The sequence below is a fragment of the Martes martes genome (genome assembly GCF_963455335.1).
Source record: "Martes martes genome assembly, chromosome: 1".
NCBI classification, from domain to species: domain Eukaryota; kingdom Metazoa; phylum Chordata; class Mammalia; order Carnivora; family Mustelidae; genus Martes; species Martes martes.
Genome location: NC_137888.1, coordinates 149207959 through 149233639, shown reverse-complemented (window position 1 = coordinate 149233639; position 25681 = coordinate 149207959). Strand labels below are relative to the sequence as shown.

Genomic DNA, 25681 nt, shown 5'->3' with positions numbered 1-25681 from the left:
CTGTATACAATTTGATTGGTTTCTGGAACCTAAAATATTCCATTCATGTATTTGTTTATACTTCTGCCAGTAAATCACTGTTTCACTCACTGTGATTTTTTTTTTTAGGACATTTTGATGTCTGATAGGACCTAGACCTCCTTTTTTATCCCCCCTCCTTTTTGACTTCTGAATATTCTTTTTTTTTTTTTTTGACAGAGAGAAATCACAACTAGGCAGAGAGGCAGGCAGAGAGAGAGGAGGAAGCAGGCTCCCCGCGGAGCGGAGAGCCCGATGCGGGGCTCGATCCTAGGACCCTGAGATCATGACCTGAGCCGAAGGCAGAGGCTTTAACCCACTGAGCCACCCAGGCACCCCTGACTTCTGAATATTCTTGACACTTCCTGAACATCATCTGTTCTCTGTGAGCTTGAGAATAATCTGGTTAAATTCCACTGAAATTCTTTGGGAGTTTGATTGCCATGACATGGAATGGAGATTCATTTGGAGAGAATTGGAAAATTAATAGTATTAACAGAAGCATGGGCTTGTCATGGTGTATGTTGCCTCTTCCCTAAAGCTTTCCTTTTCTTCATTTAGGTAATGTGTGTTTCTTAGGTTTATTCCTAGGTATTGTCCTTGTTTGGGTGTAACCATGAATGGGACCCCGTTTAAGTGGTTTAAGTGATTGTTGCTAGGGCATCTGGGTGCCTCAGTTAAGTGTCTGCCTTCAGCTCAGGTCATGATCTCAGGGTCCTGGGATCGAGTCCCACATTGGGCTCCCTGCTCACTGAGCAGTCTGCTACTTCCTCTGCCCCTCCCGCTGCTCATGCTCGCTGTCTGTAGTCTCTCTCTCAAATAAATAAAATCTTTAAAAAACGTTAAAAAAATTAATCGTTGTTGCCAGGTAACTGGTCAGGGGAAGCATTAGATCTTTATGAGTTAATCTTGCGTCTGGTCAGATGTCTGGTCCCTAGTTCCAGTAGTTACTTGGTTGATTATTTTATATTTCTAGATAGTCAGATAGTCATGGTATTTGTAAGTAATGAATTTTAGCTCTTTATTTCCCATATTTAGACTTCATTTTAAATATTTTTGATGTAAATTCAATTTAATTAACATACAGTGTATCACTAGTTTCAGAGGTAGAGTTCAGTGATTTCATCAGTTGCGTGTAACACCCAGTGCTCATTATATCAGGTGCCCTCCTTAATGCCCATCACCCAGCTACCTCATCCCCCCACCAACCTCCCTCCAGCAACCCCCAGCTTATTTCCTATGATTAAGAGTCTTTTTTGGTTTGCCGCCCTTTGTTTTTATCTCATTTTTCCTTCCCTTCCCCTATGTTCATCTGTTTCGTTTGTTAAATTCCACTTATGAGTGAAATCATGTGATAATTCTTTTTCTGACTGACTTATTTCGTGTATAATACCCTCTAGTTCCATCTACGTCCTTGCAAATGGCAAGATTTCATTCTTTTTGATGGCTGAGTAATACTCCACACACATATATCACATCTTCTTTATCCTTTCATCTGTTGATGGACATCGGGCTCTTTCCATAGTTTGGTCATTGTGGACATTGCTGCTATAAACTTTGGAGTGTACGTGCCCCTTTGGATCACTGAGTTTGTATCCTTTGGATAAATACGTAGCAGTGCAATTGCTGGGTCATAAGATAGTTCTATTTTTAACTTTTAGAGGACCCTCCATACTGTTCTCCAGAGTGGCTGCCCAGTTTGCATTCCCACCAACAGTGTAAGAGGGTTCCCCTTTCTCTGTATCCTCACCAACATCTTTTGTTTCCGGAATGGTTAATTTTAGCCATTCTGACCAGTGTGAGGTGGACTTCATTTAACTTTTACTCACTTTATTGAAGTGAGGAGCTGGGATCTTGGCTATGAGGGGCATGGGAGCAGTGATAGCGGCCATTCCTGCCTTGTTTCTCTCTCTGGGGGGCTTGATTCTGATGACGTCTCCCCATAGGTTCTGGCAGGTGTATATTATTGGTAGACACTTCCATTCCCTTACATTTCTAGCTTTTTGAGGGCATTAATTTTAGAGAATAACAACTTTATATGTTAAAACAAGCTAATAATATAAAATTTACATACACTAGCCCCTTGGGGAGCTATCATTCTGTTGTATTTTGTGGTAGAGAATTGGAAATGCCATAATTCTGTCAAAAAAGAATCAGTGGCACAAAAAGAAATCAACTGAAAGGGAAGTGACAAGTTAAGGAACTGGTATTTATCTCATACTAATCCTGTTTGAGTTGTGATTTCTTTTCATATTTGCCGTGTCTTCAGATTGCTTAGGAAAGGGGCTGTCTCTAGCGTTTCTGGTTTTTCTTACCTCCAGTTCTTTAGAATATGTTATCCTATTTTACAGGAGTTAATTGAGAAAATAAGATCATTTCGTGATGGACTCAATGAAAGTAAAGATGATGTTGGCTGTTGCCTTGTTACCCTTATGTCCCACGGAGAGAAAGGCTTTATTAAAATGGAAGATGGTGAAAAAGTCAGCCTGGAGGACATTTTTGAAATGTTTAATAATAAAAATTGTCCAGCACTGCAGGAGAAACCAAAGATCTTTATCATCCAGGCCTGCAGAGGAGGTAAGTGAAGACTTCTTTGTGACAGTCATGTTTCTAAGAAATTCTCATACGGATATTTACGAAAAGAAAAGGAAGTTCAAAATACTTGTTTTCGTTTTGTTTTTAAAGATTTTATTTATTTATTTGACAGAGAGAGACGTAGTGAGAGAGGGAACACAAGCAGAGGAAGTGGGAGAGGGAGAAGCAGGCTTTCCGTGGAGGAGGGAGCCCAATGTGGGGCTCCATTCCAGGACCCTGGGGTCATGACCTGAGCTGAAGGCAGACGCTTAATGACCGAGCCACCCAGGCGTCCCTATTTGTTTCTTTAAAATCAGAGGCCCCTCAGCTGATGTGACTTTAGTTGTGTAGTATAGTAGAGCCTTTTGGCTGGGAGGAAGGGATAGAAGGGGAGCTTGGGCTGAGAGAGGGTCTAAGTCACTCACATCATTGAGGGGGGCAGGGGACCTCATGTCTGAGAGAGATGTATGCAGTTTCCAAGGGCCACCCCACCATCCATGGGTCGCCAGGTGGCCTGTGGGGCTGACATCCAACCTCTGTAGCTTCTGCGGATATTTCTGTCTCTTGTGGAGATAAAAGCTCATTGGGACTTGGAGTGAGGGCTCCTGGTGTCTGTAGTGTATTACTGTAGTTTGTACTTTTGTTCTTCAACAAACAGAGAAAAGAGACAGCGGTGTCGAGACAGACGATGAACCCATGGAGTCTGATGATGTAGCTGAGAAGAGGAGGCTGCCCACGTTCAGTGATTATTTCATCATCTATCCCACCCAGGCAGGTGAGACATGAGGGTAGATGACAGTGACACACACTTTTCTTCCAGAAAGTCTGGGTCATGCATATCTTTTTTTTTTTTTAATTTTTAAATTATCAGTGCTTTACAAATTGACATGTATAAGGAGAATTCTTCATGAACCCATCCATCTCTCTTTACACATGTTCTCATTTTCAGAGATGACAGGTTGACATCTTACTGTCCATTTCTTCTGGGAAGGCATGACCCTCTGAGCAAAGTATTACATGGTAAATAAGATCATTGACGTTCCTATGAAAAAGGTCTTGGCCCAAAAGCTAGTTCTGCCATTTGCTATATTGGAGAACTTCAGTATTTTTTATCTCTAGATATATCAGTTTCTTCATGTAAAGTGGGAATGATGGAATTTACTTATGTCATTGAGATGTTATGGAAATTGAGTTATATAACCACAGACATGCTTATCATAATAACTGGCATAATAAATCCAAAAAAGGAAATTAGCTACTGTTATTACTAATACATTATGCTAATAATATTATTATCATCATTACTTCATTACTAATAGTATTATTATTAATAATAAGATAAGTTTCAAAAGAATCTTGTGTGTGAAGAGCCACCCCTTCACTTGGTGCACTTGGAGGAGAGCTAGAATTAATAGGTCAAGGACATTTCTTTTGCTGGCCTTTTTTTTTTTTTTTTTTTTTTTTTTCAAGTCATCTCTACACCCAACATGGGGCTTGAACTCACAACCTGGAGATCAGGTGTCACATACTCTACTAACTAAGCCAGCCAGGTGACCCCCTTTAAATTTTTTTTTTTTTTAAAGATTTTATTTATTTATTTGACAGGCAGAGATCACAAGCAGGCAGAGAGAAAGAGGAGAGAGCAGGCTCCCCATCAAGCAGAGAGCCCGATCCTGAGCCACCCAGGAGCCCCCCTTTAAATGTTTTTATCTTAACTTCTTTCAAAGAGGATTAAGGCAATTTATAAAAATGTATATGGAGGGCGCCTGAGTGGCTCAGTTGTTACGCAGCTGCCTTCAGCTCAGGTCATGATCCCAGGGTCCTGGGATCAAGCCCCACTTCCTGCTCCCTGCTCAGTGGGAAGCCTGCTTCTCCCTCTTCCCCACTTGTGTTCCCTCTCTCTCTGTGTCTCTCTCTCTCTCAAATAAATAAAAATCTTTTTAAAAAAATGTATATGGACTTCAAGATAAATTGTAGTGAAGAAATGTAAACAAAGGAACATAGGGGTACAACTTAAAATGAAACAAACTTAGTGGTAAGATGTGAAAAACAGCCCCATTAAAGTGAGATGTAAGATTTCCCTCCTTGGTATTTACCCGAGAGAGATGAAAGCATGTTGCCTCCCAGAGACTGGCACACAGATGTCCATAGCAGCCTTATTTGAAGTCATCAAAGACTAGAAACAGCCCAGATGACCATCAAACATATTGTGGTATGCCATACATGTACTACTACTCGGCAATAAAAAGAAATGAGCTGCTGATGCCAACCAACCACAGAATTAATATGGAGCGGTTAAGGGTCAAGGTGAGGAACTTCATGTTCCAGTGTTATTGAATGTATGCATTTTATGACTATGTGCTGGGCTCTGTGTGTTTAAGAACTAGAGATGCAGTATTGAACAGAAGAACTAAATATCTCCCCCTCCTCGGAACTTATGTGCTAGTTGGAGACAGACAATAAACATCGAGAAACTACATATTGTGCTACTTTATGATCCCATTGTATAAAGTTCAAAAACAGTCGAAACTGACCTGTGGTGTCAGAAGTCAGGATAGTGGGGCGCCTGGGTGGCTCAGTGGGTTAAAGCCTCTGCCTTCGGCTCAGGTCATGATCCCAGGGTCCTGGGATCGAGCCCCGCATCGGGCTCTCTGCTCAGCAGGGAGACTGCTTCCTCCTTCCTCTCTCTCTGCTTGCCTCTCTGCCTACTTGTGATCTCTGTCTGTCAAATAAATAAATAAAATCTTAAAAAAAAAAAAAAAAGAAGTCAGGATAGTGCTTGCCCTCCCGCGTACAGTGTTTGGGGTGCTTGGGACCAGAGGGAGCAAGAAGGGGAGTCCTGGAGTTCTGGCCCCATCTTGTTTCTTGATGAGGGCACCAGTTATAGGGTGTGTTCATTTTATGGAAATTTATTGAGCTGTTTTATATCCCTAAGCTTTGCACACTTTTCGGTGCGATGGTTACTTTTCAGTGGAATGTTTACCAGAAATAAAGTATGTTACGTGACTATTGCTGTGGAGAAAAATAATGCAGGGACAAGGGATATAGGGAGTGTCCCAGGGCAGGAGTGGAGATTGAATTTTTTTTTTTTTAAAAGATCTTATTTATTTATTTGACAGAGAGATCACAAGTAGGCAGAGTGAGGGGGAAGCAGGCTCCCCGCTGAGCAGAAAGCCTGATGCGGGGCTTGATCCCAGGACCCTGGGATCATGACCTGAGCTGAAGGTAGAGGCTTAACCCACTGAGCCACCCCGGTGCCCTGGAGATGGCAGTTTTAAAACAGATGTATAGAGATGTCCCCTCTGGGAAGCTGATGGTTATGTAGACACTTGGGGGACACGAGCGAGAGTGAGCTCTGCAGATATTTGAGAGGATTTGTGTTGTAAGCTAAGAATACATCGTCATGCAGCAGTATCAAAAACTCTGTGCGTAGACAGATAGACCACTGGGACAGAAGAGAACCTAGAGGCAGAACCAGATATGCAGGGAAACTAGACAGGTGACAGAAAAGCCATTGCTGATCCGGGTGGAATGAATGGGCCAGGAAAACCAGCTTCTCCGTGGGAGGAAAAATAAACATTATTTTCACATTTCTTAGCCCAGCGTTCATTGCATCTTTACTCATGTGAAATGTCTAGTTAATCGATAGTAAAGCCCCTTTTATCTCTGGTATTTGTGGCTTTCTTCTTTCACTCTTTATCAGTCTTGCCAGTGGTGTCTTCAGTTAAGAACCTGTCTTTACTTTTGTTCATCCCCTCTCACATCTGTTTTTGGTTTCGTTAATTTTGACTCTTGTTCCCATTGGTCTTCATGTTGGGGGTGTTTATGCTACTCTTCTTTCCCCAGCTGTTTCAGGTAGGTACTGAGCTCATTGTTTTTTCGATCTTTTTAAAAATATAAACATTTTTAGAGCTGTAATCCCTTCTGAGCACTGCTTTCACTTTGTCCTTCACATTTTAACATGGAACATTTTTATCTTTCAGTTCTAAGAGTTCTTAGATTTCCATTGTTCTTGTATGTGTTAGAACTATGTCTCTAAATTTCTGTGTTGGGATTTTAAAATTTGTCCTTTTGTTACTGACATCTGGTTCATTTGTGCGCGGAACTGAGAAAGAATATGGACTACGATACTGATTTTTTTTTTTAAGATTTTATTTATTTATTTGAGAGAGATAGAGAGAGAGAGCATGAGCAGGAGGCAGAGGGAGAACCGGGCTTCCCGCCAAGCAGGGAGCCGCATGTGGACTTGATCCCAGGACTCTGGGATCATGACCTGAGCCGAAGGCAGGCGCCCAGCCAACCGAGCTACCCAGGCGCCCCTACAATACAGATTTGAAATCTGTTGAGTCTTGGGTTATGCCTTGGTCTTTAGTAAACTTTTTTTTCCCCTTAATTTTGAAGATTTAGTTATTTTTTAGGGAGAGAAAGTGAGACAGAGCGTGTGTGCCTGGTTGGGGGCGGTGCGGGCAGAGGGAGAGAATTTTCACACAGATTCCATGCTGAGCAGGGAGCTCAATGCAGGGCTCCACCTCATGGACCCTGAGATGAACCACGAGTCGGACACTTAACTGACTGAGCCACCCAGGCGCCCCTCTGGTAAACTTTCATGATGGCATTTAGGCTCTCCTAGATACTCTGTGTGTGCTTAATGAAGAATAAATGTTCTGCACTTGTTGAATGCAGGGTTCTAAATATTTCTATCAGTTAAGCATAATTGTGTTCAGTTGTTTTGTGTCTCCACTAAATTTGTCTCTTTCACCTGCCAGTATCTGAAATAAGTGTGTCCATACGTTATATTACTGGTAGGCCTGTCTGTTCTGTAGTCCCAGTGGTTTTGCTTTATTTTGACACAACTTGAGTAGAGCCATACGATTTTAGAATTGTGGTAAAATATATAGAAGAAATAAGACAAAATGTTTTAAGCACTCCTTAGTGAACCTACTGTCCCAAGTAGTGCTTTTTTTTTTCTTTAAGATTTTATTTATTTATTTGACAGAAATCACAAGTAGGCAGAGAGGCAGGCAGAGAGAGAGGGGGAAGCAGGCTCCCCACTAAGCAGAGAGTCCGATGCGGGGCTCGATCCCAGGACCTTGGGATCATGACCTGAGTGGAGAGCAGAAGGTTTAACCCACTGAACCACCCAGGCGGCCCTAAGTAGTGCCTTTTTTGTGTTAGTTCATTTTGTCTGGAATTTATATAGGTACTTGAATATTCTTTTGCTGCGTATTGGCCTGGTATACTGTTCAAACTGTTTTCTATTAACCTTTTTGTGCCTTTATGTTTTAAGTGGGTCTCCTTTAGATAGGATATAGCTGGGTTGGTTTTTTTTTTTTAATATTTTATTTATTTATTTGACAGAGAGAGATCACAAGTAGGCAGAGAGGCAGGCAGAGAGAGAGGAGGAAGCAGGCTCCCTGCTGAACAGAGAGCCCGATGCGGGGCTTGATTCCAGGACCCCCGGGACCATGACCTGAGCTGAAGGCAGAGGCTTAACACACTGAGCCACCCAGGCACCCCTTTTTTTTAAAATTTAGTATGACATTATCAATCTTTTTACTGGTAAATTAGGGCAATTTGTCTTTGTTATGACTATTGATATATTTAACTTTTTGCCATTTTGTTTTGTGCTATTTATTTTTCTTTTGCTTTATTTCCTTCCTTTATGGCCCTTGTGTTTGCTTGATTTTTAGTTTCGCATGTTAGTCTAACATTTTTGTGCCCCCTACTGATCTAGAGGGTAGACATCCCATAATTCTTTTTCTCATGGTTCCTTGTGAAATCTTATACATATGCAGTAGCCTAAAGTTAATTTTAGAAAAGCTTATTTTTACTCCCTGATGATTCAAGGAACCTTGAAACACTAATTCCCATTACCTTCTTCCATTCCACTAATTCCCATTACCTTTTCCCCCACCTAAGTGCTACTTTTGTTTAACATTTTTCTTTATTTTTTGTGTCTTGTTTAACATGTTTATATAAAAATATTAATGTGTTCTTAAATTGCCTTAAATTATCCTTCCACTGTCCCCTGGTTTTCTTCTCTATTAAGACATCAGTTTAACACACTTTCATCAAATGTGTTGGTATTCACTAGGGTGGCAAGCACTATTCTAGGTAATGCGTAGTCCTTTTTTTAAAACCCCACAAATTACAGTGTATTTTTTAAAGATTTTATTTCTTTATTTGAGAGAGAGAGAGAGAGAAAATGAGCAGTGGAGGAAGGGCAGACGCACAGAGAGAAGCAGACTCCCTGCTGAGCAGGAAGCCGGAGGTGGGGCTCGGACGTGGGGTTCGATCTCAGGACTCTGAAATCAGGACCTGAGCCACCCAGGTGCCCCTTAAAGGAGATGGAACCTGAATAATAATCTGAAAGGCACTTGGAAACTACAGCCATTCAGTAGGTTGACAGTTGAGGAATAATATTGATAGATCATTCCTCACTTAGGTCCTTTTTTTCTTTCTTTTTTTTTTTTTGTGTGTGATTTCTTTATTTGAGAGAGAGAGAAAGAGAGAGCATGACTGGGGGAGGGGCAGAGGGAGAGGGAGAGTCTCAAGCAGGCTCCCCACTGATCAAGAGCCGGAAGCAGGACTCAATCCCACAACCCTGAGATCATGATCTGAGCTGAAATCAAGAGTCAGGTGCTTTACCGACTGAGCCACCCAGATGCCCTCAAGTTAGAACATTATTATAATAAGTTTACAATCCATGTTTGTTTCTATTTATTCACGTGATTACCATTTTGTTCTCCATTCCTTCTTGAATCTCAGCCCATTTTTCTGGGTTCATTTTCTTTCTTCCTGAAGTATATCCTTTAGAAATTCATTTAAGGAAGATTTATAGGTGGTGAATCCATTTGAGCTCCCAAATCTGGCTGATTATTTGACAGAATCTATGTTTGTTTCGTCTCGTGATTCCATCTTCTATTTTCTTAAACATTTCAGGCGGTTTTACATTTTGTACCTAAGACTTCCAATGCCTGATGCCTTTCAGGGGGTCACTCCTTGGGTTGCTTCTGTTGACTGTCCCTCATGGTGGCTTATTTGTGTGTTTGAAGTCTTAGTTCATTTGTTGACTCTTCGTCTGTGGGACTCCTGGGAGCACGAATAGGGAATACTTTTCTTTAGGGAGGATTATTACTAATGTGGACCACTGCAACTCTCTTTGGGGTCACAGGGCGAATGCGGGAATCGCTGGCTGAACTCCAGCACCTCCTGGGCACACCTTTAAGGCTTTCGTGCCCTTACTAGAGGTGGTCCTAGTCCCTTGGACAGGGTGCAACTCTGCGTTTCATGTTTACTTTCTGCTTCAAGCTCAGGTTTCAGTTTCCTTGTTTGGAAGAATAGGTGCCTTGGAGATTTCCATGAATTCCCGTCAGCCCAGGATAGCATTAAATGTTTTATTTTAATCAAGTTTTACATCTGGAGGAGCAAAGTGGAAAATTTGGAATATGTGTTAAAATCTTTCAGGGTTATCCACTTTTATTTCGTCAGACAACAAATAAATGGCCTGGCAGTACCGAGTATACGTGGGGATTTGGAGCAACAGGTGCTTCCGTACACCACTGATGAGAGCAGATTAATCCTACTTGTTTGGAGAGCAATGTGTGCTTCCTAGTAAAGTTAAAGACATGTTTATCCCATGACCTGACAGTTTCACATCTGCATATATACCTTAATGCTATGGTCCCCAAACTAGGGGGCCACAGTGAAGTCACACAGCTGTACTTAATTCTGGGAGTCACTAGCTCAAGGTTGTTTATGGTTTCCACAATTAGATTATGCTGCATTCTTTTCAGTGATACCCTATCTTGGGGGAGCTAGGTTTTGGAGGGTTGCTGAGATTAAAAAGCAAGTACTTAGGTATTCTAGTATATGTGCTGCCGAAGCGAGCACAGTACTTAGGTATTCTAGGTTGAAAAGTCATACAGAGCCCAACAAGTGCACACATCGCATTAGTAAGTAATTATGGTTCTTTAAGAATAAAATAAAAATATTATTTGTCTTTCAGTTTGTGTGAGTTCTTTCACCCTGAGTGGCCCATAAGTTGTTTAGATAATAATACTGATCTTAGACCTAACTGCTTAAGTAAATGGAACTCTGAGATACTTCTTTTGGTCTAGGAGCAATGCAAAAAAAGTTCCTAAGACCCTAAGGGCACCATGAACTGAGAAAGTTTGGGAACCTCTGCATGGGGGAGTCTTCTGCACATGTATATACATGAGATGGATGACCAACTGCCCCAGTTTGCCCAGAGATGGAGGGGTTTCCTGGGAGACTGGACTTCCCAGTGTTAAAACTGGAAAGTGGGTGACTGAGGGTGCATTAAGCACTCGAATCTGGGCACGTCTTTGAAATTGTTTATAGTAGGGAGAGTGAAGTGGCTGGAAAGCTAAAAACCACTGAAAGTGGTTTTTATTCATACTGTAGAATGTACTGTACCCCAGTTGAAAAGAATCAGAGTGGAGAAGTTTTAAATGGAGCAATGAATGAAGATAAGGCAGCTATAACAATACAGATCGTATCTCTTTAACATAAAGATTTGAAAACACAGTAATACAATCTATTATGACTGAACATATAGTGGTAAAAGTATAAAAACATGGCACAAAGAACAGCCAACATCTTTGTAACAGGGACTGCTTCTGGTAGAGTACAGAAGGTAGGGAAGTGGGACAGAAGGTAATCAGGGAGAAATTTCAAAGGAAGATTCAGCTGTATTTCACCAGAAGAGAAGAGCTGGAACAGATAAAGCAAAATGTTTTCTGTTTGTTAAATCTGGGTGGTGGATGTATAGGCCTTCGGTACACTATTCTGTGTTCTTATTCTGTTATTTTTGAAGAGATGGGGGCTAAAGAAAGAAATTGGAAACTGCAGATACAGCAACTCTGATGGAGTTTTGCTATAAAGGGAGTTGAGAAGTAGACAATCTGGATGGTGATGAGGGAGCAAAGTTTTTGTTTTAAAGATGGGCAGTACTGGTGCACAGCTGCTGATTGAATGATCCAGTAGAGAGGGGACTTTTTTTTTTTTTAAGATTTTATTTATTTATTTGAGAGAGAGAAAGAGAAATAGAACACTAGTGGGGTTGGAGAGGGAGAAGCAGGCTCCCCACTGAGCAGGGAGCCCAATGCGAGACCCGATCCCAGGACTCCAGGGTCATGACCTGAGCCCAAGGCAGACGCTTAACTGACTAAGCCACCCAGGCATCCCGAGGAGGGAAATTTTTAGGAGAGATTGCAGGAGCGGCAGCTGGTAGAGCCGAAATTTTGAGCTTAGGCAGCATACATCTACAGGGATTAAGTTAGGCTGATTTTTCAAATGGAAGAAAGAAGTTGCCCTTTTCCTTTGTGGGGAGTAATTCAGGAAGAGCAGATGTGAGGAGGAGGGGAAATCCAGAATTTGAAATGGTAATTAGCTGTCCCAGCAGAAAGGCAAAGAAGGCAGTTGATTATTTAAATGTGGAATCAAGTGAGTGAGCTGCATTGGAGAGAGAAATGTGGGAGTCATCAGCTTGAAATGTTATTTAAAGCCATAGTCCTGGATGAGGTCATGGGCCTTGCACCAACATTTATAGAATGTCAGGATGAAGAAGAGTCAGCCATGGAGACTAAGAAGGAGCACCCACTGACATGGGAGAAAACCAGGTGGGTGTGGTGTGCTGGAATCCCGTTGCAGGAAATGTTTTAAGAAGAAGGGAGTAACAATGTCAGACCCTGCTGACAGGTCAAAAAAGGACATGGACACAGAATTCACTGGGCGTCTTGACAAGAATAATTTGGGGTGTGGACAAAATTGTGGACTCAAAAGAGCAGAACTACAGCTACATGGGATAAAAAGGATCAAACCCCAGAAATCAAACCTTGAGTTAAAAAAGTCACAGTAGACTTGGCTTTGTGTTGCTTTTATTTATTTTTTTTAAAGTTCAAGGGAAAACACAATGTGTTGTTCAAGAATAGTATATAAGTGGGGGCACCTGGGTGGCTCAGTGGGTTAAAGCCTCTGCCTTCAGCTCAGGTCATGATCCCGGGGTCCTGGGATCTAGCCCCGCATCGGGCTCTCTGCTCAGCAGGGAGCCTGCTTCCTCCTCCCTCTCTGCCTGCTTCTCTGCCTACTTGTGATCTCCGTCAAATAATTAAATAAATAAATCTTAAAAAAAAAAAAAAGAATAGTATATAAACGTATGTATGTATATGGTAAAACTGACAGCGGTTTCTGTGTGGGGGAGACGGAATGGGGTCTGGGAGGAGCACACAGGTGGGTGCAAATTTTCCTAATATGAAAATGTGAGTCAGTGAGCAAAAGACCCAATAGAACATTGAGTTTGGGCTCTTAACTGATAATTCCTAGAGAACACCATTAACCTGGAGAAGATGCTCGATTTATAAGAAGAAAGTAAACAATATTGGAGTACCACTTTTTATCAGATTGGCAAAGTTCAGAAAGTTTGAATGTATGCTCTTGTTGAAGAGGTAAAGAATATACTTACTAATTCCTGGCAGGACTGTAAATTGATAGCATTTCTTTGGAGGACTTCTTGGCATTGTCTAGCAAAATTATAAATGCAAACATAATTATCTTCCAATTATTTAGTACATGTCTGAGTGACATATGCAACGTTATTCAGTGACATTGTTTATAATAGAACAACCTAAACATCTATCTATAGGGGACTAGTTAAATAAGTTATGATAAATCATAGAGTAAATACTATTTAATCAAAGGAAGACGCTCTTTATGTATTGATGAGCAACCTCCAAGATGAACTGGCAAAAACAACAAAAATCAGGTCCTAGAACAGCATGTATATAATATGCTACTGAGATCAGGAGGAGGATGACTGTACCCTCAAATATGTATCAGCTTCTTTGTACACAGTGTATATCTGGAAGGATACACAAGAAACGCATGGGATGAGAAGAGAGGGAGACTTCTGCTGGATTCCTTTTGTAATTTAAATTTGAAACCATTTGTATTTGAGTCTTTTTTTTTGTTTTTACTTTAATTTTTTTAAAATTTAAAATTTGGGGGCACCTGGGTGGCTCAGTGGGTTAAGCCTCTGCCTTCACTCAGGTCATGATCTCGGGGTCCTGGGATCGAGCCCCACATCGGGCTCCCTGCTCTGCAGGAAGCCTGCTTCTCCCTCTCCCACTTCCCCTGCTTGTATTCCCTCTCTCACTGTCTCTCTCTCTCTCTCTGTGTCAAATAAATAAATAAAATCTTTTTGAAAAAAAGATTAAAAAACAATAAAATTTAAAATTTTAATTTTAAAGATTTTATTTATTCATTTGCAACAGAGATACAGAAAGAGAGAGAGAGCATGAGCAGGGGAAGAGGGAGAGGGTAAAGCAGAGTCCCTGCTGAGCAGGGAGCCCAGTGCAGAGCTGGAATCCGATGTGGGGTTCGGTCCTGGGACGCTGAGATCATGACCTGAGCTGAAGTGAGACGCTTAAACATCTGAGCTACCCAGGCACCCCTTTTTCTTTGTTTTTAGTTTCCCTGTCTAAGTGAAATTATATGGCAGTCTTTCTCTGTCTGGCTTATTTTACTTAGTATAATACCCTCTAGTCCATTCATGTTGTCACAGGTGGCAAGATTTCATTCTTTTTTTATAAATGGGTAATATTCTACTGTGTGTGCATGAAAGATAAATATGTAAAGATACATATATGTATGTGTATACATATATATATATACACACACACATACATACATACACAGTCTGTCGGTGGATGAATTGTGAGTCATTTGGATGGATTGTCCATTCAACAAATGGATTTAATCATGTCTTGGCCTTTTGGTTAAGATCATGTGGAAAAAATGGATTTAAAACATTTTCAAGTTATCTTCTTTTATAATTGGAAGATTCCAGCAAAATTCAGGTTTCTGTCATCTTAGCTTACCAGAGACATTTATACCAGCTACCTGACCCCAGTGAGTCCTAGAGCTTGTCTCTCCTGGTTTGTGACAGAAGCATGTTATCTGTGCAAGAGAAACTGCAACAAGATTTTACCTGTTTAAAAAAAAAAAAAAAAAAGATTTTACCTGTTTATTGGCTATTTGTAGTTAGTCATGTGGTTGCCACTCATGTTCTATGGCCAGAGTTCTCTAAACAACTTTATTTTTTTAAGATTTTATTGACTTGAGAGAGGGAGAGAGATCATGAGCGGGGGGCAGTGGTAGGGGGAGAAGCAGACTCCCTGCTGAGCAGGGAGCCTGATGCGGGACTTGATCCAGGACCCTGGGGTCACGACCTGAGCCAAAGGAGATGCTTAACTGACTCAGCCACCCAGGCGCCCTTCTAAACAACTTTATAATGCACATATCGGGAATCCCGGTCCTAACAATATTTTATTTGACCTTGTTTCGTAAATCTGTGGACATTTCCTAGCTTTCGACCAGAGTCTAAAGTTCTCCAATACCACTCATTAGACTCATTTTTTTGTGGCCTAGAATCTGTCCTGAGGCCTGACCCCATGGCCATGGACTTAGGATCACTGATTATTTCCAAAGCAATGAGAAATTTATAATCTATCATTTGATAAGAGACTTGGCAGCTGCTCTGATTGTTGTTTTCCTGACTTGCTCTTGATTCTTCATAGGGGTTGAGACCGTGTTGGGTCAGAGGTTTTCAAATGTTATTTGCCATAACCCACAAGAAGAAATAGCTGTGGTGTTTCACCCAATCTCATGCCTTGATTGTAAGACATACCATTATTTTGTATCCTTAAGAAACTACCAATTAATCTATGCCACAGAGGAGATGATACAGCACATTCAGATTTCAGATTGGTGGGGAAAAGAAACTTCGGTCTTAGAACTGATAAAACACATAATTCATTGTAGTCTACTACATATTTTATATAGAAGTACAAATATACATGTAACACTAGTTTTGTAAGTCATAGCTGCCCTTGCTACATTTGAGCCACTTTAATATTTTTTATCATACCCCATTTTATCCTGTTATTTTTTGAAAAAGGCAGTTTCAGTCTGCTAAATTGATTTCTTGGCTGATAATTGGGCCACAGTGTGCAGCTTAAAGCTCACTGGACAGGATGGATGGTCAAGCTTTGTGATGAGGCGTTTCTGACTCAGATTTACTCTCAGAGGGACAATACTGAAATTCCTGTATAGTTCCCACGCTGAACAGATACGTTCTGTGGACTTGTTTACAACGTCATGGAGGCATAATTGAAGTATGAGCCGTATATACCCCACGTGTACCATTTGAACAACATGAGAGTATACATTCATGACACCATCACCATGATCAAGATCAGCATAGACCTCTGTCACCCGCAAAAGGTTCCTCATGTTGAAATCTATCCTTGCCTCCGTCCCCATCCTTGGGTCACCACAGTTGTACTTCCTGTTACCACAGGTTAGATTACATCTTCTGGAATTTTATGTAAGTAGAATTATATATAGTATCTGTCTTCTTCCACTCAACCTAATGGTTTTGTGATTCATCCGTGTTGTTTTATCGATCAGTTCATTTCTTTTTATTTCTGACCAGTATTCAGCTGTGTGAATGTGACACAATGTGTTCAGCCATTCACTGGGTGAACATTTGAGTTGTTTCTAGTTTTTGGTTATTAAAAGTAAAGCTGCTGTGAACACATGTGTGGAAGTCTTTGGGCATGTGATTTTTGTTTTTCTTGGGTACATACCAAAAAGTGGAATGGTTGGTTCATACAGTAGATCTATGTTTGAGGGTTTTTTTTTTTTAAGATTTTATTTATTTATTCCTCAGGTAGAGAGGGAGAGAGAGAGAGAACACAAGCAGAGGGAGCAGCAGGCAGAGGGAGAAGCAGGCTCCCCACTGGTCATGGAGCCAGATATAGGACTCGATCCTAGGACCCTGGGATCATGACCTGAGCCAAAGGCAGATGCTTAACCGACTGAGCCACCCAGATGCCCTGTGTTTGACTTTCGAAGAAACTGCCAAATTGAAAATGGTTTTTCAGAGTGGTTGCATCATTTACATTCCCGCCAGCAGTGTCAGAGAGTTCCAGCTGCTCCACATCCTCGTAATCAGTTGGCTTGACCTGTTTTAAAAAATTTCAGACAATCTGATGGGTGTGGAGTAGTATCGCCTGGGGGGTTTAATTTGCATTTCTTGGAGGATTGCTGATTATCTTTTCCTGTAGATATTGGCTATTCATTTATCTTCTGTTGCTGAATGTCTGTTCATATCTTTTGCCCAATTTTTTATTGGGTTGTTGGTTTTCTTGTTATTTTGTAAGAATTATGTATGTTTTCTGGATACCAGTCCTTTGATATGTATGTACTACAGATATTTTTTCCCAATCTGTTGCCTGGTTTTCGTTTCCTTAATAACATCTTTCAAAAAACAAAAGTTTTGCAGTGCCTGGGGCACTCAGATGGCTAAGCAACTACCGTTGGCTCAGGTCATGATCCCAGGGTCCTGGGATTGAGTCCTGTGTCACGCTCCTCGCTGAGCGGGGAGTCTGCTTCTCCCGTGCTTGGGTGCTCTCTCTTTTTCTCTGTCTCTCAAATGAATAAATAAAATCTTCAAAAACAAAAACAAAAATTTTTAATTCTGACAACATCCAATTAATCAGCTTTTTCTTGTTATAGTTTATGCTTTTTGTGTTCTAAGAAACCTTTGCCCATTTTGCAGTTGCAGAGATGTCCCCATGTTTTCTTCTGTTCCAACCTAGATTTATTAATTAGAGGGTAAAATTTGAGATTCCCATCAAATTTCCACACTAAACTGACATGTTTTGTGTTTTTTAATCTAACTAATAATAAAAAAAATTTCACTAAACTTTTGAGGACCACAAAATGAATTCTATATGGGTGTGTTTTAGGGATATTCAGCCTAAAATCCTAAAGCAAAAGTCAGACATTAAAAAAAAATAGAGAAGAGAAAATGAAGTAAATATGGCAAAATGATGATAACTGTTGAATGTAGGGGATGATTATATGGGGAATTTGTTAAACTTTGCTTTCTTCTTTTGTGTATATTTGAAAAGCTTTATTTTAAAAATTCATATAAGAGAATTGCCCTCTTGAGGGGTTATGCAGTCCTGGTCACAGGAGTCCCCTGGGAGCCTCAGGTGTTTCCCCTTTTCATGTCTGTGCTTCTGTATTCTCAGTTCAAAGCCATTTTCCAGGTTTATTTTTATTTTTTTTTTAAGATTTTATTTATTTATTTGACAGACAGAGATCACAAGTAGGCAGAGAGGCAGGCAGAGAGAGAGGAGGAAGCAGGCTCCCTGCCAAGCAGAGAGCCCGATGCGGGGCTCGATCCCAGGACCCTGGGATCATGACCTGAGCCGAAGGCAGAGGCTTTAACCCACTGAGCCACCCAGGTGCCCCCATTTTCCAGGTTTAAATGTGGGTGAAAGACAAAGTTTGGTGCAAAGAGAGGAGGAAAATGGATGAAACGTCTTCTATTTGCTTTGTAGATCATGTTGCTTTACGGCACCCTCGCACTGGCTCTGTGATGATTGAAGCGATGTCTGCAGTCTTTAAACAGTATGGAAATAAGTGGCACATCGCTGACTTCTTCACCAAAGTAAGTAAATTCTAAGGGAGCATGTGCACCGTTTGTCCTGATGGTAATGGCACTTGTTGAGAGCGTTTTCAGGAGAAGGTTGACTTTAGCCATGAAGACGTAAGAGATACTGAAAAGTTGCTTGGAAATGATGGGCTGATCATGAGTTTTGATGATGGCGGCATTCAGAAAAGTTGGCTGAGTCAGCTGCTGAGGGAAACGGGTATTGACACTTTCTGTTCTTTGGCAATGCGAGTGCATTGGGTCTGAGGTGAGCTTTCAAGTTCCTGCCTGCTCTGTAGCCACCCTTGCAGTCAGCTTTGGCCTGACTCCGCTCCCCTCAAGGGGGAATCTTAGGACTTCTTCAGTGACCGACTCTAGCTCACATTTGTCTCCCCAGTTTGTAGCCCATAGTACACATTCGTTGAATGAATGCCTGTGTGCCCAATAATGGTGGTAGATTTACACACGAACCATAGTTTGGAGAATGGCCCAATTATTGTTGTTAATCATTGTCAGGATTAATGGGCAATTTTCTTCTCAATCTGAGAGTTTTACACCCAAAGAAAGCTAATTAGAAAAGACTGTAAATGACTACAGTAACATGGGGCACCTGGGTGTCTCAGTTGGTTAAGCGTCTGCCTGTAGCTCAGGTCATGATCCTGGAGCCTCAGCATCGAGTCCCACATTGGGCTTCCCGGTCAGTGGGGACCCTGCTTCTCCCTCTGACCCTCTCCCTTCTCATGCTCTCTCTGTCACTCTCTCTCTCTCTCTCTCTCTCAAACAAATAAAATATTTTTTAAAAAGAGAGTACAGTAACAAAGATGCTAACATCTATTATCTGTTGCATGGCTCACTCCAGATCAGTTACTGTTCTCTGTGCTACACAGATATTAATCCATTTAAGCCTTCCGACACCCCTCAGGCAGTGTGGGATTTGCATCCACTGTGACAGATGGGGCCTGGTCAGTGGCCGACCTGGCACTGCAGCCTGGGCAGAGTGCTTCTAGAGTTCATGCTCTAATCACAATTACGTATTAATTACTCTACTCCCCGCCAAGGTATGGTCACTATTTTTATTTCTTTAAAATCGAAAGATTTTTTGCTAATACTTTACCTATGAGGCTTAATAGCTTTTTTAGTATATGTGCTGCCGAAGCGAGCACGAGGCTTAATAGCTTTTAAAACTCCCTTTTCGCCTCATTTGAGGTAAGACCTTGGGGGGGAAACATTACAGGGAGGGACCATGACAATTCTGACACTCATTTCACCTGTATTCCCAAATATCTTATATTGCTTAGTTTCTCTAAGGATATAGTTTCTTTTCTTTTCTTTCTTTCTTTTTTTTTTTTTTAAAGAATATAGTTTCCTGTCAGCTTCTCAGGAATATGTTATAATAAAGACAGATTTAACCAACTATAAATAGAAATTCATTTTAGCTAAAGCTAACTGAAAAATTGTTGTGCTGACCAGTGTTCTTCAAGCCTTTACTGAACACCATTTATTTTTATTTTTATTTATTTTTTTAAAGATTTATTTATTTATTTGTGAGAGAGAGGGTTCATGGGAGGGGCAGAGGGTAAGAAGACAGAATCCTCAAGCAGACTCCTTGCAGAGGTGGGGCTCAATTCCCAGGACCCCAAGATCATGAACTGAGCTGAAACCAGCAGTTGGCCGCTTAACCGACTGAGCCACCCAGGCGCCACCCTTCATTTTTAAAGCACTTGCTGAGTGAACACTAGCAAGGAAAAAAAAATCCAGAAATGAGCATGATGTGGCCTTTGTTTTAAAGGCACATGCAGCTTAGTTAGGTAGCAGATGGTAAATGTGCAACCAGTCCCGAGATTGTAGAGCTGTGGGATGCTTTGGACATAGAATAATAGAATAATAATAATAGAATAATAGAATAGAATAATAATAGAATAATCCAACCCTTTCATTTTACCATGTGTTCCCAAGGCTCAGAAAGGATTCATATCTTGCCTACCATTACCCCAGGGCAAGTTGAGACCAAACTCTGCTCTATGGACCTAAGTCTACTGGTTTTCTCACCCAGAGTGCTGCATTCCAAGCGCTTGGTGGGACATGCTCTCTCTAGTGCCATTTGCATCGCTTTCTGGAATGCATAGCATTCGGCCGTGTCACTCTGTAGTGTTCACTAACAGCCTTTTGCTCAGGGCTTTAATCTTTCAGGTGACAGTTTGTGCTTTAATCTTTCAGGTGAATAATAGAGTGGTGCACACTGAATTTCATCTACATGAGGAACCAATTAAAGTATCACTCGTCATGGAATCAACTTTAACTAGATTTGTGTACTTCTGACATCTGGAAGATGAAAAACTAAGGACTGCTTTGTAACAGACTTTGTAAAGAGCTGAGAGCATTTGTAGCATAGTACTAATAGTTACCGTTTTGCATTATTACTGTCACCGCTTGTATTTCTCCAATTCATTTTGCATATATACGGTATTTTTCTAAGATTGAACCATGCTTATTTGACACTTAGAAATAATTCGATTTCTTTTAAAAGATGACTGTTTTTTGAAAATGATTTTTCTGAACTGTTATCAAACCTCAGGAGTCCAGCTCGATTGTGGACCATTTTTATCATGTGCTTCCCTTACTGGTTACACCCCATCCTCTCCCACTTGGTGCTGGTGTTTGTCCTCATTTTCTTGTCCGTCTTCAAGAACTGTCTTGATATAGTCTTGTCCTGTGTTTCTTCTGATTTCCTCCATATTATTGTCTGTAGCCAGACTCGTCTCCTTTTGACTCCATAAGCCATTCTCTACTCTTACCTGGATGTTCTTATTTGTCCTCTGTGCCCTTGATGCCTCATGTTTCTCCCTTTTCCCCATTCCCCAGCTTCCTCCCTGATGTGTAGTACCTTTGAACTACCTTTTTTCTCTGCCTGGAGCGCTCTGTTCCACCCCAGTCCGTTTGGTCCTTCAGAGTTTGGCTCAAGCATCCTTTGCACAGGGAACCTTTTTGCAATGCCTCATGCTAGGTCAGCCTTTTCTATGTGCTCTCGGACACCTTGCTTTTCTTCTGCAGCACTTAGCACCAACTGTACTTAAATGACAATGTAGTAGCCATTAAATCTCCCTCCAATTCAGTCATAAGCTGCAAGAGGCAGAGGCCATGTGTCTCATTCATTCCTGTGACCCAGCTTCTGTCCATGCCTTAAGACACACAGAAGCGCTGTGATGAATGTTTACTGAACGACTGGTCTCTGTCTTTCAATTATTTTGTCCATTCCTCAGACCTCACCTCATTACCTCTGTGCATCTAGCCACCTTCTAGTCATCCCCACCTGCTTGGATGTCCTGTGGCCACTTTAACTGAACAAGTTGGAAGTCAACCTTACATTTCCCTTAAATCTCTTCGTAAAACCCATCTCATTGTTAATAATAATTTGACTCCCCACTGCCTGCAGAATATACTCAAATTCCCATAGGAGAATATCCCAAGTCCTTCTCTGTCAGGCCTTAACCTATACTATTTGTATACTGCCTACTTGTACTGGGTCTTGACCACACCAGGTGATTTGCCCTCCCTTCAGTAATCCCCTCTCACAGAATCAGACTTGTGGATTACCCAGTGTTAAATGAATGCTCTTAGCTATGTTATCATAGTTCGTTCTCTCCTTTCTTACTGAAATGCCCTTTGTTCTCATTCTGTGCTTACTCTATACCATGCATTCCTTAGGATGCAAATTGGGTCCCATCCCAATAGAAGGAAAATCTGTATGTAGACCAGTGATTTGAGAGTAATGAACTCCGGACTGAGCATGAGTTCTCAGTGTAATTGTGTTCTAACTTCTGGTGTAACTTTGGACTATATTAAACCCCAGTTTCCACATCACAATAGGAGATCTGGCTCGGCTGAGAACTCATTCCACTGGACTTCAGTGAACTTTGACTTCTTAATAAACTGTTCGTGAATATCCTGCAGGTGTGGCTATTCCTGAAACTGGAGGTTCTAACTGGCAATTGCATAAGACTCTTTGGCCTGTATGAGGATACAGGTGTTTGGTGAAAATGCTCTGAAGATTGAGGGTCACAATGAGTGAAGCAACCCAGATCTCCAGGCCTGTCTCCATTTCAGGGACAATTGTGTCCTTTTCAGTTAATGTGATTCCCCAAGTATATATATGTGTGATTGAATTTTTTAAACTTTTGAGTTTTGATATTTGATATGTAACTTTGCTTTTTTATAGAGCATTAAACTGTCACCTTGGTTCATAAAATATCTGGTGAGCCTTCTCTGTTTACTTGCATGCTGTTTGTTCCTAGGATTCCCGGCATAGGGGCTCATTTCTGGAGGACAGCAGCAGCTGAAATAAGCAATAGCTCTTATTTCCTGAGAGAGGTTAAGTGACTTCTTCAGAGTCACACCATGTGGCAAAGCTGAGATTCTAATACATGAACAAATGCAAGACAAAAAGTGCCAAGTGAGAGGGGAAAGTTGCAAGACAGAATCCTTTTGGTAGACAGAAAGAACCTACTGTTTTACTAAGGGAATGAGAGCTTTGGGACAAAGGAGGGAATGGTTATTTTGGAACATTGTTCAGGCCACTGCAGGTAAGCTTCCTGGAGAGGACTATAGCACAGCTGGGTACCAGACCTCAGGTGAAGGAGGAAGTCCACCTAGAGAAGGAGTTGTGAAGGTGTCCAAGGTGAACTTGAAGCCTAGGGCCCATATTCTTAGTTGTAAATCAGAACAAGAGCTCCCCTAGCCATTCAATGCCTTGTGAAGTGTAGCTCCAAAAAACTACAGTCCTTAGCGCAGTTTTATATTTGGAAAAAAACTTAAGCCAAATTTTTATCTTACTATTTTTTTAATTTTAAAAATTATATGTTTATTTATTTGCCAGAGAGAGGGAGAGAGAGTGCACAAGCAGAGGGAGCAGCAGACAGAAGGAGAAGCAGTCTCCCTGCTGAGCATGGAGCCTGATGCGGGACTCTATCCCAGGATCCTGAGATCAGGACCTGAGCTGAAGGCAGACGCTTAACCAACTGAACCATCCAAGCATACCTCTTTTTATTATTATTTAAAGATTATTTATTTTAGAGAGTGTGCAAGCAGCGGGGAGGGGCAGGAGGAACCCTCAAGCAGACTGTACACTGAGCGTGGAGCCTGACGTGGGGCTCAATCCCATGAGAGACTCTTCACGAGTCGAAATCAAGAGTTGGAAGCTCAGGGAACTGAGCCACGCAGGCACCCCAAGTTTTCCTTTTTAAATATGAACCCCAGAAATCAGAAGTTTGCAAAAGATAGGCTCTGGGATTTATTAAAAATGGGCATGAATAGGCAGGCATGCCTGAGTGGCTCGCTCAGTTAAGCGACTGACTTGGTTTTGGCTCAGGTCATGATCTCAGGGTCATGAAATAGAACCCCTTATTGGGCTCTGTGCTTAACTCAGAATCTACTTGGGACTCTGTCTTCCTCTGCTCCTCCCCGCTGCTCTCTCAAATAAATAAATAAAATCTTTTTTAAAAATGGGCATGAATAAAAAATGTTGCAAAAACTTGTGCAGAGGACTGGGAGGCTGCAAGAATACTAGATATTCTTTGCAAGTGCCACTTGGGACAAGGGCTCCTCACTGTGGTTTACTGCCAACAGTCAGTCGTTCTTCATCTTTGGACCTTTGTCAGCTCATTTCCTTGCCAAGGATTTTCATCACACAGATGAGTTCTCAAGAGCAAAGTTATTGGGGTGCCTCAGTAGCCCAGTCGGTTGAGCCTCTGCCTTTGGCTCAGGTCAGGATCCCATGGTCCTGGGGATAGAGCCCCACATCAGGCTCTCTGCTCAGTGGGGAGCCTGCTGCTTCTCCCTCTGCCTGCTGCTCCCCCTGCTTGTGTTCTGTCAAATAAATAAAATCTTTAAAAAAAAAAAAAAAGCAAAGTTATTTTGTGACAAAAATATTATTTTGAGAAACACCTAAACATAGAGTACAATGTCCTCCTTGTAACAAAGGAAGTAGTCTTGGGACCAGAGGGTGCACATGGGAGGGAGCTGCTAAGGTGGCTTGGGAGTGTCCCAGAAGGCCCTCCAGAGAAGTCATGCAGTGACAGAACACTGCCCCTAAAAGCCACCTATTCTGTTTTCATATAGCTAATTTTTTTTTACTTTATTTTTTTTAACTTCTCCCCCCCCTTTTTTTTTAAAAAACATTTTACTTATTTATTAGAGAGAGAGAACGTGAGGTGGAGGAGAAGCAGAAGGAGACCCCCTGCTGAGCAGGAAGTGCAATGCGAGATCATCCCAAGACTCCAGGATCATGACCTGAACTGAAGGCAGTCGCTTAACCAGCTGAGCCACCGAGGCACCCTACCTCCTTCCCTCTATATCAGCTTTTTAAACTGTAATAGGGTTTTCTGTTTAAAACAACCTGTGTTCCTCAGAAAATTTGAAAAATATAGAAAATAAAAAATGGGGGGAAAATTCAAAAATGAGAGGAGGAAAAAACTCAACCAGTTCTCTACTTGTATATTAACGGTTCTCACCCTGGCTGCACATTAAAATGATCTAGGAGCTACTTTTAAGAATCAGATTTTTTAAGTCCTGGAAATGTAACCTATAACGTGGCAACTATACTTAATACTGTATTAAATATTTGACAGTAGCTAAGAGGATAAAAGTTCTCATCATATGAAAAACAAACATTATACCTGGATGGTGACAGATGTTAACTATGTATATTGTGGTGATCATTTCACAATATACAGGCTATGTAGTACAACTGAAATGTTTTATCTCAATTATACCTCAATTTTAAAAATCGGATTTTTAAAATTGAGCCTGAGTATATGTTTAAAAGCTCTCCAAGTGATTCTCTGGTGCAGCCAAGGTTGAAAACTACTATATATAATTTAATATCTTAGGTATTTTTAAAATCACATTTTAATGTATAGGGCTTCGATTATTATTATTTCTTTTTTCCAGAAAGAGAGAGACCCCCTCCCCGGGGAGCGGTGGAGGGAGGAGAGAGAATCCTAAGCAAGCTCCATGCCCTAAGCGGGGCTCTCTCTTAGCACTCTGAGCTCATGACCAGAGCCAACATCAGCTTAACAGACTTAACCCCTCCTTTTCTTTTTAATTGAAGCACAGTTGAACGGGTTTCAATTTTTTTTTTTCAATAATCTCCCTCATCCTGCAATTCTTGTTTGTACGTAGCGTATCTTGAATATTCCTCATGGCTGCATAGTACTATACGAACAGAATACACTTTTAATAACCTATTGACAGATATTCCTTGTCTTCTTAAAAAAAAAAATCTTAAACATTTGTACAGTCTTTTCCTTTTAATTTTTTCAGGAAAATTTCCCGAAAAGTCAACTTTTAAAAATCTGAATTACGTTCTGCCAAACTGTTCTCCAAAGAATGAAAAATAATTTCTCCAGCTTCTGTTGATCGAATACTCGGGCACGTTGTGTTCAACAGCTTCCCACGGTCGCAAACTGTAGTTTAGGACAGGACCCTCTCACGTTGCGCGAAAATTCGAACCGTCATCACCGGTAGCCCGCAGGCGCGCGTTCCTGACGAAGTACTGCAAGGACGGCC

The 25681-nt window shown here is 41.3% G+C and overlaps 1 protein-coding gene across 2 annotated transcripts in view; it reads left to right on the top strand.

Annotated features, from left to right (window-relative positions):
* The window catches only part of LOC308355486 (caspase-14-like), a 31007-nt gene extending 5433 nt beyond the window's left edge, over positions 1–25574 (top strand). The window contains exons 4-7 of one of the 2 annotated variants that reach the window (XM_080823722.1): positions 2370–2595; positions 3251–3367; positions 18027–18136; positions 25436–25574. In XM_080823722.1, the coding sequence (XP_080679848.1) occupies positions 2370–2595; positions 3251–3367; positions 18027–18136; positions 25436–25471 (489 nt within the window). In that variant the 3' untranslated portion in view covers positions 25472–25574. Of the gene's footprint in view, positions 1–2369; positions 2596–3250; positions 3368–18026; positions 18137–20335; positions 22361–25435 lie in introns of those variants that run through there. The other variant, XM_080823721.1, reaches the window with a different exon arrangement.
* The last annotated feature ends 107 nt before the right edge of the window (positions 25575–25681 follow it).